The sequence below is a fragment of the Puma concolor genome, chromosome B1, assembly GCF_028749965.1.
Source record: "Puma concolor isolate L17-30 chromosome B1, mPumCon1.1.hap2, whole genome shotgun sequence".
NCBI classification, from domain to species: domain Eukaryota; kingdom Metazoa; phylum Chordata; class Mammalia; order Carnivora; family Felidae; genus Puma; species Puma concolor.
This window is the reverse complement of record NC_141670.1, coordinates 6,282,321-6,297,794: the sequence shown is the minus strand read 5'-3', so window position 1 is coordinate 6,297,794 and position 15,474 is coordinate 6,282,321. Positions and strand designations below refer to the sequence as shown.

The 15,474-nt window shown below is 40.3% G+C and overlaps 2 protein-coding genes across 8 annotated transcripts in view; one reads left to right on the top strand and one right to left on the bottom strand.

The window, feature by feature from the left end:
- The window catches only part of MCPH1 (microcephalin 1), a 273,487-nt gene that overhangs the window by 108,609 nt on the left and 149,404 nt on the right, over positions 1-15,474 (bottom strand). The gene's annotated exons all lie outside the window — the stretch shown is intronic.
- The window catches only part of ANGPT2 (angiopoietin 2), a 59,152-nt gene that overhangs the window by 26,886 nt on the left and 16,792 nt on the right, over positions 1-15,474 (top strand). For both annotated transcript variants that reach the window (XM_086703098.1, XM_025933051.2), the window contains exons 2-4: positions 3,648-3,803; positions 8,170-8,291; positions 13,061-13,290. In XM_086703098.1, coding sequence (XP_086559224.1) covers positions 3,648-3,803; positions 8,170-8,291; positions 13,061-13,290 — 508 coding nt within the window. The remainder of the gene's footprint in view (positions 1-3,647; positions 3,804-8,169; positions 8,292-13,060; positions 13,291-15,474) is intronic.

Genomic DNA, 15,474 nt, shown 5'->3' with positions numbered 1-15,474 from the left:
TCCTGCAAAACATGAGTGTGTGAAGCCACCCGTGTGAAATGAGGAAGAACCATGTCCCCTGGGAGGTTCAAGTATCTCGGAACTGTTTTGATAGGAATGGCTAAGTGCCGATGACAGAGACGGAAACAGTTGCCCGAGGAGCAGAGAGGGACACTGCCGAAGGGAGCAGAGATCTCATTCGTCCCATGTTTTTCCTTGAACTGAGGCTTCCTTCTACCAGAATGGAATTGCACTGGGCAGACTTCTATATTTCACAGGCAATAAAAATAAGCGATACTAAACAGAAAGAAAGACGTTCCAGGGCAATAAGCTAGAAAAGAAGCAGAAGGCAGGGCAAGTGAGGCGTGGCCTCCAGACGGCCAGTTCTAGCCCGCGTGTGGGGTGCCTGGGGCCCATGGGAAGAGTGGACGCAGGAGCAGGGACAGCGGCAGTGAGCAGCAGACCTTAGCTACAGTGGTTGTGGTTTTCCTATTGCTCCTGGGACTAAACACGTTCTTTGTAGTTAAAGAGGACTCAGCTGCCACGGCACCCGTTTCTCTTAAAATCTTAATTTATCTTCACTGCTTCAAGTGTGAGAGCACAAACCTCTTCACGAATCAAGACAAAAATGTCTACTCCTTGGTATTTCTGTTTCTGTTCCACTGTCTTCCCACTGACTTCAATTAGATACTGGGTCCGTAGCATGTAGGCTTTTACTTTATTTAGCTGTATGTACTGTATATAGACACTATACACATCCAGACAATATAAATAAGATCTATACACACCCACACATGCATAAGTGAATCTGTAATTTGCTTCAATGGAAGATTAATCACACCCACACACCCACCATACCCAGATACTTTGTAGTCCGGAAAAGCTGAAAAATAGTGACTTAAAAAGACATCTTGTATTCTATTGTTTTCAACCTTAGAAAAAAGTTATGGCAATAAAGTTATTTATTTATTTTTTTTTTTACTTTTAAAAATTGGGATCTTTTATTTTCGTTCCTGAGTCTAATTTTAAATGGGAACTAGACTCTAAAATGTCAAATTATAAACAAGCTTCTCATGTCTCTTGATGGCTGTAACCACAGGTGACTCAGTAGTTCTAACACGGGGTGGGGGGCACTCAAGGAACTATTCTTCTCCCCTAGTTGTACGATTTAGAACGACAAGGGGCAGAATCATTTTTATTTAAGTTCTTAAGTACTCAAATCAATAAGAAGATTAAGACCTTTATTTATACTAGTTGATAAATTATGAGTTTGCAGTATGGACTTCAACCAAACTCCAGCTTGAATCTATCTTTAATGAGCCCAAACTTCCCGGAATAAGTCTCTCTAAATATTATCTTTGCTGGGTGTTAAGAGTAACTAAGACAACTCCTCTCGATGACTTATATGGCTTTAACTTTAACCTCAAAAATTCCAAAACTCCCATGGTGATGAGAGAGAGAGAGAAAGAGTGTCTCTGTGTGTGAAAGAGTGTGTGTGAACAAGAGAGAGAGAGAGAGAGAAGGGGGGGAAGGAAAGGAGAAATAACAAACTTCTACGAGTCCTCATAAATTATCTATTTAAATCATAAAAGTTACAATTTTAAAAAGGCGAGGGAAGGGAAGAAGAATAAATTAAGAAAGGACATGGTCACTAAAAAGCCCGAGCCAGTTATCATTCGCTAGTTAGGGAAGGGTTGACAAGGGTTTCGCTCTTCAGATTTTCTTAAGTCTACACTAGAGAGATTTCTTGGGCCGCCAAGCAATAGCACATGATTCCATTTTTTATGGCGCTCTCATCTATTGTGATTCACGTGGAGAAGCAAAGGCTTCAATGACAAGATTTTACAGATGGTCAGAGCTGTGTAGTCATTGTCAGCTTTCAGGCTATTTCATCTGCTAGGGACCAGGGGAGAACCAGGGAGCAACCAGTGACCCTCAAGATAATCAGCATGGAGGGAGGTGGGAAGGGCACAGGAGTAGGGACAGAGTCAACGGCAAGCCAGCAACAGAGGCAGAAAATATAAAATTCTAACACTAATTCTAGAACTCATAATACCGGTCAAGACAGAACAGGACCACCTGGATGGTTGAGTCCGTTAAGCATCAGACTCTTGATTTTGGCTCAGGTCGTGACCTCACAGTTATGAGGTGGAGCCCCACACTGGGCTCTGTGCAGGGTGTGGAGTCTGCTTGGGTCTCTCGCTCTCCCCTTCTCTCTGCCTCACCCCCACTCTCTCTCAAAAAAAAGTTTAATAAGTTAAAACCAAAAAATAAGTTGTACCAACAAAGAAGCCTTTGAACTCTAAGGGAAAAGCTCCACCCCTCCCATTCTGCTTTCTCACTCTTACATGCAGAAGCAGAGAATTACTTTGTGGTTAACATTTTAGGAGAAAGGCTGTTTGATGACAGACTTTATGAATGGTTTCTGCTCAGAGAATTATGAGTTTTAAAGAAAGGTGTTTATGAGCATTTTTATCCTCATCTTTCCATTTAATTAAAAAAATTCTGAGTTATAACTAGGAGAAAGAGAAATAAAAATAGGGGTTTCTGCTATCATCAATTTGTAGTTTGGGTCAATGAATACACCTGTAGCTCTGTCGTTGGCTCACCATGAAACACAAAAAGGAAAGAAAATTACATTTTAAGCACCTGAAGTTATGCGTGCACACAAGGACTGTAAAAGCATAGCTTCGTTAATCCTTCAAACCCTCCTCTGACCAATCAGAAATCCTATTTTATATCGGAGTTCACCGGGTGCCCCCAAAGCTAAGCAACATCCCTAGAGTCAAGGGAAAATCGGACAGCAGGTGTCCACGTGCTTTTTCCAATACGCCTGGGTGTCCTGCGTTTATATTTCATTATATAATTTTACTGCTGAAGATACAGGTATCTGTGCCTAGGCAGTGAAATCAGCTTCTTCACCCTTTTGTGCTGAAGCTAATATTATACTGAGCTGGCGTGCCCCCACGCCGGGCTGTGTGAGTAGATAAAGGAAGTAGTTGTAGGATTGCGAGTTTGCCTGGTATACGAAATGATGAACTTGGGAAGACTGCACGCACGTTGGGAAAAGCGTAATAGGTCTAATGGGAGACAAACAAGGTTAAGAGGGAAGTGGGGGGGAGGGTAGGGCGGCAGAATGTGGAGGTGAGGGGTGATTCTGTTACGGGGGGGGGGGGGATCCAAAGGAGAGCCTTTCCTCATACTCTGTGTAAGACTGACTTCTAAAGTCTCTTTTTCAAGAAACCACACGTCTAGAATGGGGGGGAAACAGTGATGCTTCTTACCAAATTTTCATTTCCTGCCTAACACGGATAGAGCTGCAGCCTGAAGAGACCCTGCTGGACAGCACCGCTGTCTGCCCGCCTCTGAGCCGGGGCCACACTGCCTCCCTTGCCGGCCGCAGTGTAGACTTCTGCAGGTAACCAAAAACGACGAGCGGCCTGTCTCCCACACATGATGTCACTAAGCTGCCAGATTTTAAGTCAACACACTACCACACTGTGTTGTTCCGCTAGTGATAAAAAACAAACGAACAAACAAAAAACAGCAAGATCAGAGCAAGGCACAGGTCTTCCAACAGATTTTTTAAAAGAAAGGGAAAATACTTAGGAATAAGATTTCTGATGATTTGGCTGATGACTGTCTTTGTCACCCATGTGCTTTTCTAGCTTGAGAATTATATCCAGGACAACATGAAGAAAGAAATGGTAGAGATACAACAGAACGCAGTACAGAACCAGACGGCCGTGATGATAGAAATAGGCACAAACTTACTGAATCAGACAGCAGAGCAAACACGGAAGTTAACGGACGTTGAAGCACAAGTAAGTGATGAAACAGAAAACCCGTAACGGTCTGGGCTAGTAACTGCTAGCGAGAAACTGCACTGTGTGGCTACTTAGTTGGATACTGGGCGAGGGAAGAAAGCTCGAGTGCAGCAGGAAAAAAGAGGAGTTGATAAGAAATTAACAATTTGTGGCTGGACAAGAATTTAAAATATGTTCTCATTTTTAATACTGAGGTTAAATTACATTTTTTTTCTACGAAGGACATTCAAATCATTTCATATGATGCACACTTGACACTCTATGAGAAATGCTCCTTTGCCTTGCTGGCATCCTCTGGACTCTAGATAAGTCCTCAGATTTTCATTTAAGAAATGAAAAGCACTGGGGCACCTGGGTGGCTCAGTCAGTTGAGCATCCGACTCCTGACTTTGGTTTGGGTCATGATCTCATGGTTGAGGGATGGAGCCCCATGCTGGGCTCTGTGCTGACAGTGTGGAGCCTGCTTGGGATTCTCTCTCTCCCTCTCCCTCTCTGTCCCGTCCCCTCCCCCCCAACACACAAACTCTCAATCTCTCTCTCAAAATAAATAAAATTTAAAAAATGAGTACAAGAAACTTTCTTCTTTTATTTTTTAACATTTATTTACCTTGAGAGAGAGAGAGAGAGAGAGGCAGGCAGAGAGAGAGGGAGAGAGAGAACCTCAAGCAGGCTCCACACTATCAAAGCGGAGCCAGACATGGGGCTCAAACTCACGCACCCAACCGTGAGATCATGACCTGAACCGAAATCAAGAGTGGGACACTTAACTGACTGAGCCACCCAGGTGCCCCAAGTGACTTTGTTCTTAAATCTAACTTTCAAGATAAAATCAAATCTCAAAGAACTATGGAAGCAGTTTGTGGTATGAGTTTCTAAAATCTGTGGTATGAGGTTATAGACAGAAGCAAGCAGCAGTTCTGGCACAGGGGGCTTGGCCATCAGCAGGAAGTCTTGAGTTCTCTAATGGGTCTGGTTTCACCATCACCTGGGGAGTGAATCTGCATATGGGACTCGGCTCTTGCGGGCCTTGGCAGTTCGAACTATCAAGTGAGGGCTGGGTCCAATGACTGGCTTCTAAGTTCCCTTTTAGCTTTCAGGTTTTATGAGCTGCTGATTAATCGCAGCAGGAGAGAAAAACATGAACATAAGAAAAGAACAAGAGCAAAACAGTGAACATGAGAACATTAAAACACAATTCATCCAGAGTCCGGCCAAACGACATACAACCTGTGACTGAGTAAGGATAGTGCAGGTGGGAGGGGCGCCTGGGGGGCTCCGTCTGTTGAGCATCCGACTTCGGCTCAGGTCATGAATTCGCGGTTCGTGGGTTCGAGCCCCAGGCCAGGCTCTGTGCTGACAGCCCAGAGCCTGGAGCCTGTGTCAGATTCTGTGTCTCCCTCTCTTTCCGCTCCTCCCCCGCTTGTGCTCTGTCTCTGTCTCTCAAAAATGAATAAATTAAAAAAAAAATTAAAAAACAAAAAAAGAATAGTCCAGGTGGGAAAAAAGTGCTGTTGGCAGAATTTGCTGAGATGCTCCTAGTTCAAGTCTCAACATTGGTACATCTGCTTTCTGGTCTCTTTATAACCTTAAGAAGTTAGTACCTTCCTACTCTCAGTTTTAAGTAATGCTCAAAAAAAAAAAAAAAGTAGATTTAATAGCAAATACTTTCTATGATGTATTATTATTTCCATATGCTACTTCAGCTGAAAGAAATGCCAGACATGAGCCAGAAGGGGACATGGGGTAAGAGAAACTACAAGCCTCCCAACTGTAATAAGATCACATCTAGAAGAGTACAGGTATTTTTTCCTTGTCTCCATAAGAAGTGTTGGATAAAGCAGGGTAAACAGTAGGAAGCAGTAGGAGAATAAAACACTTTTATCTGAGGCTAGACTAAGAAGTTACTTCTTTACCAAGTCTTTCCACAATGTTACAGTAGTGTAGAAAAAATAGAACTGTATCACATGATGAATTCACAAGGTATGAAAATTGTAATCCCAAGAGGTGATACAAGTGAAAAATGAAAAGATAAAAATTTTAATGTAAGTGTATCAACATATCTGTAGTTAATTATTAAAATAAATTAGTAATGCCTAAGTCACACCGCTCACCGTTTGATAGCAAAGCTAGCGGGAAATCAAGCTCATTCAAAAAATGTCTGTTGAGTAAACATTTCTCATATTTTCTGATAATGGTAATAAAGTGTAAAACACAGAGCAACGATTTATTTCTTTTTCTTTTTTTTAACGTTTTTATTTATTTTTGACAGAGAAAGACAGAGCATGAGTAGGGGAGGGGCAGAGAGAGAGGGAGACACAGAATCCAAAGCAGGCTCCAGGTTCTGAGCTGTCGGCACAGAGCCCAACATGGGGCTCAAACTCATGAACCGTGAGATCATGACCTGAGCCGAAGTCGGATGCTTAAATGACTGAGCCACCCAGGTGCCTCAAAAAAGCAATGATTTAAACCTTTGCTACATCCTGTCTAAGTCAGTTTTTCTAGCTTTTATTAAGCTTTGGTTGGATCACATGATTTTTAAAACATCAATTGTGAAACTAGGTATCACATGATCTATGGTAACGGGAAAATCAGAAGATGACTATAAAGAAATCAGCCTATAATGTCCAACTAAACACATTAAAATGTCTGAACCTAGAAAAGGGACCAAATTATGCACCAAATCTATTTAAGGCATTTGTTGAGCAATTACTGTGTGAAACGGGTTTAAATCCAAACCCAAAATTTTCTGACTAGAAGATTCTTCTAGCCTGTCAGACTCAGAGGCTATTGAACTGGACAATGAGGGACAGGTAGAGATCAGAGGTCTTACAGACCAGAGACAACCACCTGACCTGGATAGACAGTCACCTGCTCTGGAGGCCTTTGGAAAAGTGATGGAAAAACATCGCAGTTGATCCTTGGTTGGTCAGGACCTATATGCCCTCCTCCCTATCTCTGGCCCATTGTGCTAATTTCCTAGCCCTTAGTAATTAAATAAAAGACCCAAGTTTCCAGTTCCTTTTAGAAATAACTGACATAGAATATTTGGGCCCAAAGAAGATGTAGGCCAAATCTATATTCCAGGTGTTAATATTAAAACCCAACCTTTCTGCTAGCTAATGCCGTCATTCATTCAACAAGAATGAGCTCATGGTATGAACTCATCCAGCTTTGACCAAGGACAGGACTGTCCCTAAAGCTGCTCAGTGGGGCCAGACCAGGCCTTTTATGAATGACACAGACCCTGAACAAACAATGGTTCTCTCAAGGACCCTTATTCCTGGGCAACAATTCTGCCTTACACTTACACGTGATGTCACATCCTGAATAACCACAACCCAGAGGATGTGAGTAACAGACTCTTCCTGCTAGAAGGTAGCCGAACGCCAAAGAAGTCATCCTTAAAGTTGCTGGAACACGACAGGAACAGTGACAGTGCATATGACAGGGCCCGGAGAGCAAAACTGAACTTCATAGTGATGCATTACTGTTTCCCAACTGGCTGACATGACTTTTAAAATTAAAAAAAGAGAGGAGAGAAGTGGAAAAGAAAAAAAATGAAAGGCTAACCAAGTGAATACAAAGTAGGAAATGCTGGGCTAAAAATGAGCTATATTTGGCGCGCCTGGGTGGCTCTGTCGGTTGAGCATCCCACTTTGGCTCAGGTCAAGGTCTTGCGGTCCGTGGGTTCGAGCCCCGCGTCGGGCTCTGTGCTGACAGCTCAGAGCCTGGAGCCTGCTTTGGATTCTGTGTCTCCCCCTCTCTCTGCCCCTCCCCTGCTAACACTCTGTCTCTCTCAGAAATAAACAAACATTAAAAATTTTAAAAATATTAAAAAAATAAAATAAAATAAAAATAAAAATGAGCTACATTTTTATAGAATGGAAGCATGTGACTTCTAACCATGTCGTGTACTGACAAGTAAGACAACCGCATTTCGTTTTGAGCAGAGGCAAAACCTTTTTCATTTATCAACAACTTCTGATGTACTAAATATGACCATTGTATACTCCTACTTGGCTCACTGTGTGAAAAGAAATGCTAAAACATGACAACAGGAACAGCATTATATTATTTGACACAAATACTACTGTCCAGAACTATTAAACACTTTCTAAAAAAAGACATGGTTAAAAAAAAAAAAAAACCAGAAAAAAAAAAAAAAAACAACACAACAACCACAGTCTGAGGCAATCCAGGACTTCAAGGTTTTTCTGAACATGAAGAATATGCCAAAATAAGATACTTGGGTAAATAAAAAACGCTTTAGTTATGTTTTCCTATAATTTCGCTGACTTAATTAAAAGGAAGTTATATGTAACTTTAAAAATGACAAATAGGAATTTTATTTTGTTACATTTAGGTATTAAATCAGACGACAAGACTTGAACTTCAGCTTCTGGAACACTCCCTTTCCACCAGCAAACTGGAAAAACAGATTTTGGACCAGACCAGTGAAATAAACAAATTGCAAGATAAGAACAGGTAATAAAAACACACAAAAAAATTTATAAGCCAGAACTGCGTACCTTGTAGATCTGAAAGCCTATTTCACGTGACTATCATTTCTAAGAATGGCTTCCAAAATGCCAGATTTCTTAATGCATAGGGTCAGGACTGGACACCTCGTGAGGGAAAGGCAGGGAGAGGGTTTGGGAAAAAGTGGAAGTGTGCCTTCTAATCCAGTCTTCAATGTTTTTCATTCTCTGGCCCCTTAAAGATTCTCCTCCAGTGATTCTCCAAGCTCTGCCTCAATACCGCCCAAGTTAATCTGTGACAAAATGCTGCCAGTGTCTTGGAATAAAAGTAACACTGGCCCAGGCTTTTTACCTTTGCCTCTGGGAACGTCATCACTTCCAATGCAAAATGACCCACAGGTGGAAAACTACACTTACAGTGTAAACAAGGCACATTTCATGGTGCAAAAGTTACTCTTAAAACATATGATAAAGTAAAAATGGAAGTCATTAATAAATATTATGTTAATATTTAAATAAGATCTAGAAAAATCCCAAGAAAGCCAATACAAAAACAAACTTTGGGTGATCAGTGGGGACTGTTTTCAAAGGCTTATTGCAGACGGGAGTACACGAAGACAATTTTGTCTACCAACTTGTTTCTAACCAAGATGTGCATATGACATGGAGAATGGTCAGACAATATACTGTATTTCAGAACTAAGTAATTTCAAGTAAATAATTTTTTCTTACCCAAAAATGATGATAAACTTATTGTCTTATGATCATTCTTTCCTGTTAATCAAGAACTCAGCTGAAATAATTCTTTTCTCTTCTTTGGGTAACAAGTTTAGCCCACTATTGATTTAGAATTTTCAAAAGCAAATAGATTTATTTTTTTATTCTTTTGCAAATATAGTTTTTTAATTCAAATATTTTTCTTTAGTGTTTCAATGTTTTTTCTTCTGCAAAGTAAAAAAATAAAAGTTTGAGACCAAACGTTGAGATACAACAATCTCTTAAAATGGTCTTATTTAATAATGTTCTCTTTTATTTAATGAAGTTGCAGTGACAGGAAGATACAGGAGCTGAGTGATTACTTTTGTTGCTTGCCAAAACAATATGGGCTGGGAGATACCTAGGTTTTGATTAGTTTGTTGAATGCACCCTGGTATTGCACACCATCCCCTCCTTATGTTTCTAATTTAGTATGCTAAAACACGAAAATTATCAGTTAAGCATGTCAGTTATGTTTCCCGAGTATCATCTTTGTAAATATTTGCCAAATCATACTGCCTTTTGCCTTGAGGAGTATAAATCTTCTTCCTGAGTTCAGACACACTGCTTCATGTTTTCACTTACTACAAGTAAACTTCGTTACGCACAGTCAGCTGGAATTGCTTTGAAATACAATCAACAACTTTCCCTACATCCTTTGCTCATCATGATTTGGGGAAATGTCTCTGTATGTCAAAGCTTCACAACATATAAAATAGTGATCCCAACCATCCTGAGGCTCGCTGTACCTTCTGATTATTCTTGCCTATGTGATCCTCCAACTTTTTTATTTTTTTACTTAAATCTTTCACGTTGTCCTCCAGTTGAATCTACATGGACCAGCAGTACACTTTTCCAATACTCGGAGTTTAGTTTTATATGACATTAAGTTTAAACATCACATTTCCTCCGTAAAACCGCCGTGTCAAACATACCCGACACGCTTAAGACTGCGTATCACTTACAAGAGCAGTGCACCACAGCCTGGGCTGCAAATCTCTCACTCACGCGGGAGTTGCACACAGATTGTTTCCGAATGGCCTCTCAGAGTATAGATCGTGAAAGGGATAGCTTTTTATCAGCAGACTTGTCATAAACACCATACGTAACAACTCTGTACCTGCAGGAAGAATAATCTTTGCAGGGGCTGCAGAAATCACAGCCTCTTTTGACACAAATATGAAATGACGATAACAAGGCTTCAGTTGATGATGGTAAATAAATAAAAATAAGGAAACTGTGCAGATGATTTTTCATCTTTCAGTGAGTTTGGCATGCTGTGTTTTCTGGTGCCTTACGTTTTGACTAGCCTAGGATTTCGCTCGCAAGAACGTCGTTACAAATATATGTGAATGTTTTGCACATGTGCCAAACCATTTCTTTAAATTACTTTCAATGTGTCTCCAAAAGTGCAACTGTTTTCTTCATGGAATAGTTTCAGATGAAGTCAGAGTACTGATCAGGGTCGATGATATTCTGAAAATTGCCACTATACCATTTTTAGGTTCACCAGCTGAAGGTGAAAATTACTATGTGTTTTTCACCTAATCGTTCTTTTTTTTTCTTTTAAAAATAAAGGATTCATTTAGGCCTTAGTTGTACCAGCTCGATTAAATTGTGATTATCGTTACGGTAATTATTGTTATTGAAAAGTGCTGCCATGGATGCTGCCCCCTTCTAAAGAGAGCCAATAAAAACTCATAAAAGAATCAGGATTCAGCCTTGGTATTTCTGCCTACACAGGGTATTTCCTCACACTCCTCACCTGCCTGTGAGTTATGTTAATAGGAAGATAAGCTGTACTTAAGTCCAATTTTTATGGTGATGATCACATTGATTTCCCTGTATCAGAAAACCAAACACCACGCTACAGAGTGTTACCCACCGTATGGATTCCCCATACCGCCCCATCTCCTTCCTTCCGCCACTTAGCACTCTGGGCCTGGGTATCTGTTGCAGAATGGAGAGTTGTTGCTATGAACTTGCACTCGATTCTCATCTATTTTATCCTATGTAATTAATTCGCTCTCATTTAAAAAGTGCTGATTGTGACTCATTAAATGGATCTCACAGGACAGTAACAGGTCCCAATCTGCATTTTGCAAAGTGTTGCTGGAGGATATGATCTGACACTCCTTATAGCTTTAAATGCCATGATCTGTGCTTCCGTGCCTACATGGTCCTGCTCTCAAAGCCAGTGTGGTCTGGGGTGACCTGCTAAGCTCTTCAATACAGGCTAATTTTTTAAAAAATTAAAAAAAAATTTTTTTCAATACAGGCTAATTAAAAAAAAAATATCCATCTAGGAGTGTTCACACTCTCATTCACACTCTGGAGTATAGGACTGTCCCATCTTTCTCTTATGCCTCGTCACAAAGTATTAAAGACAACAGAATACAGCTGGATAAGAAATTTCAAGCAATGTCATTTTGAAGGCAGTGTAGATTAGTAATTTAAAAATGCCTCACTTATTTTATGTTAATTGTCTAGGTCAAGCATCACAGGAGTGCTTTGAAAGCATACTGCCTATAATGATAGTACTAGAAATGATTTCAGGCAGAAAACAGAAAAACTTTATGTATTTATTATTTTTTTATATTTATTTAATTTTAGAGACAGCACGAGTGGGGGAAGGGCAGAGCAAGAGAGAGAGAGAGGATCCCAAGCAGGCTCTGAGCTGTCAGCACAAAGCCTGACACGGGCTCCATCCCACGAGCCATGAGATCATGACCTGAGCTGAAATCAAGGGTTAGATGCTTCACCGACTGAACCACCTGGGTACACCTTGTGCGTTTATTTTTAGGTTAACTTCTGCTTAGAGTAAGTCATCTTAGTTTTTAAATTAACAAAATGATACACAATTAAAAGAATAAGCTGATAGCAGGAAAAATAATGAGATGTAATAGTTTTAAAAGAGATGGGAGAAAACTGATGAAATATAAATAAAGTGCAAATCAGGGTATTACTTACTGCTTACTTACTTAAGCAGTAAGTAATAGCTGCTTACTTTCTGACTTGGAATAGTGAACAACACTTACTGTCATATACCAACTTACAAGGACTTGGCTGGGATAAATTTAAGACTTACAACTGAATTTCTAATAATAATTATTTATACTGATTGTTACTGCTTATAGGTAAGACCTTTAGTAGGTAGTCAGTTTCTTGGCTGAGTAATATTGCTCACAGAGTTAAAGATTCAGAAAATGTTACTGCCCTCAAAAAGGCATCGTAGACGTACAGATTATTTGAACTAGGAAGGACCTCAGAGATCTTTATCTAATCTACTGCTTTCATTTTACATAGAAATTTGTATCTACAGGTGGATGTTCATTTAGAAAGACACTCACCTGAGATGCAGACAGGGAACAGCCTGATGCAGGTGACACAGGTGGTCACATACAGAAGTGAGGTTCTCAGCCTGGGCTTTCCACTCGCCCCCATGTGCTCCCAACACCAAGGTTGCCTTCTCATTGTCCACAATTCCCTTCAGCAAAACCATGGTCTTCAAATGCACTCCATGTGATAACTTCTAATTACGGACCTTACATTTTGGTTAGGGTATTTTATCCTCATATCTATGTCCCATCTGCTTATCTAGAGTTCTCGGCAAGTTTGAGAGTTTCTTCAGGGCTGCGGCAACTCCTTTAACATCTTAACAGAGGGCCTTGGAGAAGCAGGAATTCAATAAATATTAAAGATTGTTTAAGAATTACAAAACCGAGAGGCACCTCAGTTGTTCAGTCAGTTAAGCGTCCGACTTTGGCTTAGGTCATGATCTCATGGTTCGTGAGTTTGAGCCTCACGTTGGGCTCTGTGATGACAGCCCAGAGCCTGGAGCCTGCTTTGGATTCTCTGTCTCCCTCTCTCTCTCTGCCCCTCCCTCACTTCCGCTGTTTCTGTCTCTTGAAAGTAAATAAGCATTACAAAAAAAAAAAAAAAAAAGTACAAAACTGAGTTGATGTATACAAAGCAATCAGAAAACCCTTCACTAAACTAACAATTATTTCCCTCTACAAGTTTCCTGGAAAAGAAAGTACTAGACATGGAAGACAAGCATATTGTTCAACTACAGTCGATAAAAGAAGAGAAAGATCAGCTCCAAGTATTAGTATCCAAGCAAAATTCCATCATTGAAGAACTAGAAAAACAATTAGTGACCGCCACGGTGAATAGCTCAGTTCTCCAAAAGCAGCAACATGATCTGATGGAGACAGTTCATAATTTATTGACTATGATATCATCAAGCTGTAAGTCAAATTTACCTATCATCTTTTCTTCTGTTTTAATTGCATTGGTTAAGTGAAATTCAAAATCCTTAAAAATTCTCATCTGTCAGAAAAGGACTATTTCTCTTACATGTTTCCTATAAAAGCTTTACAGGGTCTTAATACAGAACCAATTAAAAAAGAAGGAGGAAGTAATTCCACTTCTGGGTATTTACCCAAAGAATATGAAACCACTAATCCGAAAAGATACATGCACCCCTCTGTTTATTCCAGCATTATCTACAATAGGCAAATTATGGGGAAAATATATGTATGTAATGGAATATTATTCAGCCATGAAAAAAGAATGAAATGTTGCCATTTGCAAAAACATGGGTAGAACTAGAGGGCATTATGCTAAGGAAGTAAGTCAGTCAGAGAAAGACAAATACCATATGATCTCACTCATATGTGGAATTTAAGAAACAAAACAAATGAACAAAGGAAAAGAAAAGAGAGAGAGAGACAGAACCAAAATACAGACTCTTAACTATAAGAACAAACTAATGTTACCAGAAGGGAGGTGAGTGAGGGGATGGTGGAAGCAGGCGATGGAAATCAAAGAACACGCTTATCATGATGAGCACTGAGTCAGGCCGTTCCCTGAATTGTGGAATCACTATGATGCACACCTGAAACTATTATAACACTGTATGTTAACTGTACTGGAATTAAAATTTTTTAAAATGCTGTTCAGGAAGGAAAAATAAAATAGAATAAAAATAAGGAAGAAGAGGAGACAGGGAATACATATTTATACTAATTATTATGAGGCAAAACACCCCAAACATGATTCCTGGGCTCAAAGAGCCTACTCTGAGTTATAGTTCCATCATTATCTGGTGCTATGAGGCTGGACAAGTTACTAATCCACAGTGGATTTTATTTATTATGTGGAAAAAACGAATCTAAACCCAGAGGACTGTTGTGAAGATTGAGCTAATGCTTGCATTGACTGGCATAAAATTGGCACTCAAGATATGTCAGTTCCCTTCTCTCAGTCCATCCTTAGTTATGTTTTGCCTACTTTATTACTGTTTTAACCTTCCAATCTCTCTTGGATATTAGAGGAGAAAAGGGAGGCAGCTTCAGTCATTAATCCGAAATGTGACACATAATCTGTGCAGTATTTTCATTTTAAGTCTTTTTCGTAAACAAATCGGGTCTAGTTCTTACTGTGGCTTATTTATTTCCTAATGTCCCTTAAACTTGTGTTCTCTTGGCACGGATGCATTTTACATCCTGTGAAGATATTCTTCAGTTTCGTAAGAAATGTGTTCTCTCATCATCCTTGAGCCATGCAGTTATCCCAATCTTAATAGAAACACTTAAACGAGGTTTCTACTTACACAAGGAAATAAACAGAAACAGTGCTATCTTGATGCTAAATGGCAGGATTGACACTGGAAGGCCAGTTCGCAGTAGGCGCCTTCCAGCTAGAGTTTCAGTCTGTTATAACTGGGAAAACTCAGAGTTTCACCTTCATAGAAAAGGAAAAGACAGTCATCTGATATCTGGTGGGAGCAAGATAACTTGAGGTGTTAGCTCTGATGAGCCAAAGTAGAGAAAACCATGCAGCTCAGATCCTGGCAGAGATCAGGAGCACAGGAGAGACAGAGTAGCAGAAATGGCCTTCCTTTCCCCACGCGTCTCTAGCTGATGTGACGGCAGAGACTGTCTACCTGTAATGCCCACCCGTACATCTAGTCCAGACACCTGTGCTTTGGTAGGTCTCTAGAATTACTATAAATACCTGCAAGAACGATCAACACACACACACACACACACACACACACACACACACACACACACACACACACACACCTTTTTTCTTTTCTTTTTTTTTTTTAATTTTTTTTTTTTAACGTTTATTTATTTTTTGGGGACAGAGAGAGACAGAGCATGAACGGGGGAGGGGCAGAGAGAGAGGGAGACACAGAATCAGAAACAGGCTCCAGGCTCTGAGCCATCAGCCCAGAGCCCGACGCGGGGCTCAAACTCACGGACCGCGAGATCGTGACCTGGCTGAAGTCGGACGCTTAACCGACTGCGCCACCCAGGCGCCCCCACACACCTTTTTTCTAATGGCAGAAAGGGTTGGGAAATCTAAATGTTGAGAGCAGAGTAAAAATCTGAGGGACTTTTGTAATACTAGGACTTTTTGTC